The sequence below is a fragment of the Branchiostoma floridae genome, chromosome 19 (genome assembly GCF_000003815.2).
Source record: "Branchiostoma floridae strain S238N-H82 chromosome 19, Bfl_VNyyK, whole genome shotgun sequence".
Classification (NCBI taxonomy): domain Eukaryota; kingdom Metazoa; phylum Chordata; class Leptocardii; order Amphioxiformes; family Branchiostomatidae; genus Branchiostoma; species Branchiostoma floridae.
Window position 1 is genome coordinate 1,574,038 of NC_049997.1, and position 2,565 is coordinate 1,576,602.

General features: G+C 38.7%; 1 protein-coding gene across 1 annotated transcript in view; it reads left to right on the top strand.

Annotated features, from left to right (window-relative positions):
• Positions 1-643: 643 nt before the first annotated feature.
• LOC118406320 (rab11 family-interacting protein 1-like) overlaps positions 644-2,565 on the top strand; it is a gene marked incomplete in the record, with an annotated part of 8,500 nt that continues 6,578 nt past the window's right edge. Inside the window, 1 exon segment of the mRNA XM_035806251.1 lies at positions 644-778. Coding sequence (XP_035662144.1) covers positions 665-778 — 114 coding nt within the window.

Here is a 2,565-nt window from a genome sequence, read left to right on the forward strand (position 1 = left end):
AAATATGGACAATTTCCATCCGATTTTTGTAGCGAAAATATGACTTGAGGTTGGAAGCTCTTTGCATAGTCAAACAGCGTGCAAACGACTTCACTTTCCTCGGATTAAGAGACCTTCAGACACTGAGAATCTTCTTTGGAGCGATGGTACACCAAAATGGCCGCGCACGGAGGGAAGGGGTGATGACGTCACGTGAATAAGCCCTATAATGGCTATATCACTAAGTTTTAGACTCATGTCCTATCCTTGAGTACATGTTATATTTCAGGTGGTATGAGCTCCATAATAGACCAGGAAAGAAGGAAACCAAAAAGCGTGGAGAGATGGAAGTGTCCGTCAGTTTCTTACGGAACAGTCTTGCCAGCAGCACAAGTGAGCTGAGTGGGAAGAAGAAGGTGAAACGCACTCCGTCCATAAAGGGGATGGCCACTACCATGGGTAAGGCAACATGCTTGACTGATCCATGGCATGGCAATCATTGTGAAAGATAAATGTATATATATAAATATATATGTCACCCAAGTCATCATTGAGCACATGTCTTGCACAAGATGGAAAGCATGGTAGTATTTTAGTAGTCTTCATGAAATTTGACTGTGTTCTCAGGAATCAATTTTGTCTTTTCCTTTTACTTTTAGGTGAGAAGTTAAAGCTGGTCCGTACCATGTCTCTCACATCAGACCCCCGTGGTATCAGACCGCGGCCTCGGAAAGGCTCCGAGGCTTCTGTGAACAACAACCACACTCCTGTAGGCACGCCAGATAAGGTAGCTCACAAGGTGAAGATGATATTATTAAAGAGTTCTTTGTAACTCCTGCCTCTAGACCTAAGGCCACAGTACAGCAAGTAAATTTTATGGATGAGATCCACACGCTGAATATTACTTTTCGCCTGATTCTTCATGGATGGTCAGATAGACCAAAATGGGTAAACAGGTTGTGTTGTAAGCTAATGATTGCACTATGTAGAAGTGACACTAGAGTGGTAGCCTTGACTGTAGTTGCAGAAGTGAAACTTGCTGGATAGCTGTAAGAGTGGCACCAATATGGAAGTCATGAGTCTAGTTGCCAAATTGATAAGTGATACCAGTCTACCACACTAGTTCACTTCTTTAATACAAGAATGAGTGACTTGTTAGCTGTGGTGCCATATTTTGTCACTTCAACTCTTGCTACAATGTTTATTGTGTCTACTTTGAAAATTTGGCAGCTTTTTTTTACCCATCTTGTTTATTTTTGTGCTACTCAACTCAACTCAACCTCATTATTTTTTAAGACTGCAGCAGAACGTCAATTTACTTGCTGTGGCCTAAATTGCTAACCGTTTGATATGTTAACTTTTTTCCATTAGGATGTCTGCAAAATATATCTTACAGTTATTGTTATATTGTTGTCTCATCAAAATCAAAAGTTATCATGGAATATTACATAATTGTCATGTATGTACATTTCATTGTTCACTTCTGATTATAGATAAGTCGTTTTGTAGAAATGTTTTGGAAAGTAACAAAAGTAGTCGGACATTTCACAGGGTAGATTCTACCAGTCTACAGAAATCATTACATTTCAATACCGGTTTGACCAGGGATACTTGTCTTCTTTCATCTGGTTGCTAAGCCCAAGGTGCTACATAAAACATACACAAAACATACATGTTTTACAGGATGAAGTAGCAATGCTAGGTAGAACATACATGAAGAGTTATTAACTGTTTTACAGGATGAAGTAGCAGTGCTAGGTAGAACATACATGAAGAGTTATTAACTGTTTTACAGGACGAAGTAGCAGTGCTAGGTAGAACATACATGAAGAGTTATTAGCTGTTTTACAGGATAAAGTAGCAGTGCTAGGTAGAACATACATGAAGAGTTATTAGCTGTTTTACAGGATGAAGTAGCAGTGCTATGTAGAACATACATGAAGAGCTATTAACTGTTTTACAGGACGAAGTAGCAGTGCTAGGTAGAACATACATGAAGAGTTATTAACTGTTTTACAGGATGAAGTAGCAGTGCTAGGTAGAACATACATGAAGAGTTATTAACTGTTGTACAGGATGAAGTAGCAGTGCTAGGTAGAACATACATGAAGAGTTGTTGACTATTCTACAGGATGAAGTAGCAATGCTAGGTAGAACATACATGAAGAGTTATTAACTGTTGTACAGGATGAAGTAGCAGTGATTTAGCAGTGCTAGGTAGAACACACATGAAGAGTTGTTGACTATTCTACTGGATGACGTAGCAATGCTAGGTAGAACATACATGAAGAGTTGTTGACTATTCTACAGGATGAAGTAGCAATGCTAGGTAGAACATACATGAAGAGTTATTAACTGTTTTACAGGATGAAGTAGCAGTGCTAGGTAGAACATACATGAAGAGTTATTAACTGTTTTACAGGATGAAGTAGCAGTGCTAGGTAGAACATACATGAAGAGTTATTAACTGTTTTACAGGATGAAGTAGCAGTGCTAGGTAGAACATACATGAAGAGTTATTAACTGTTTTACAGGATGAAGTAACAGTGCTATAGGTAAAACGTACATGACTAGTTGTTGACCATT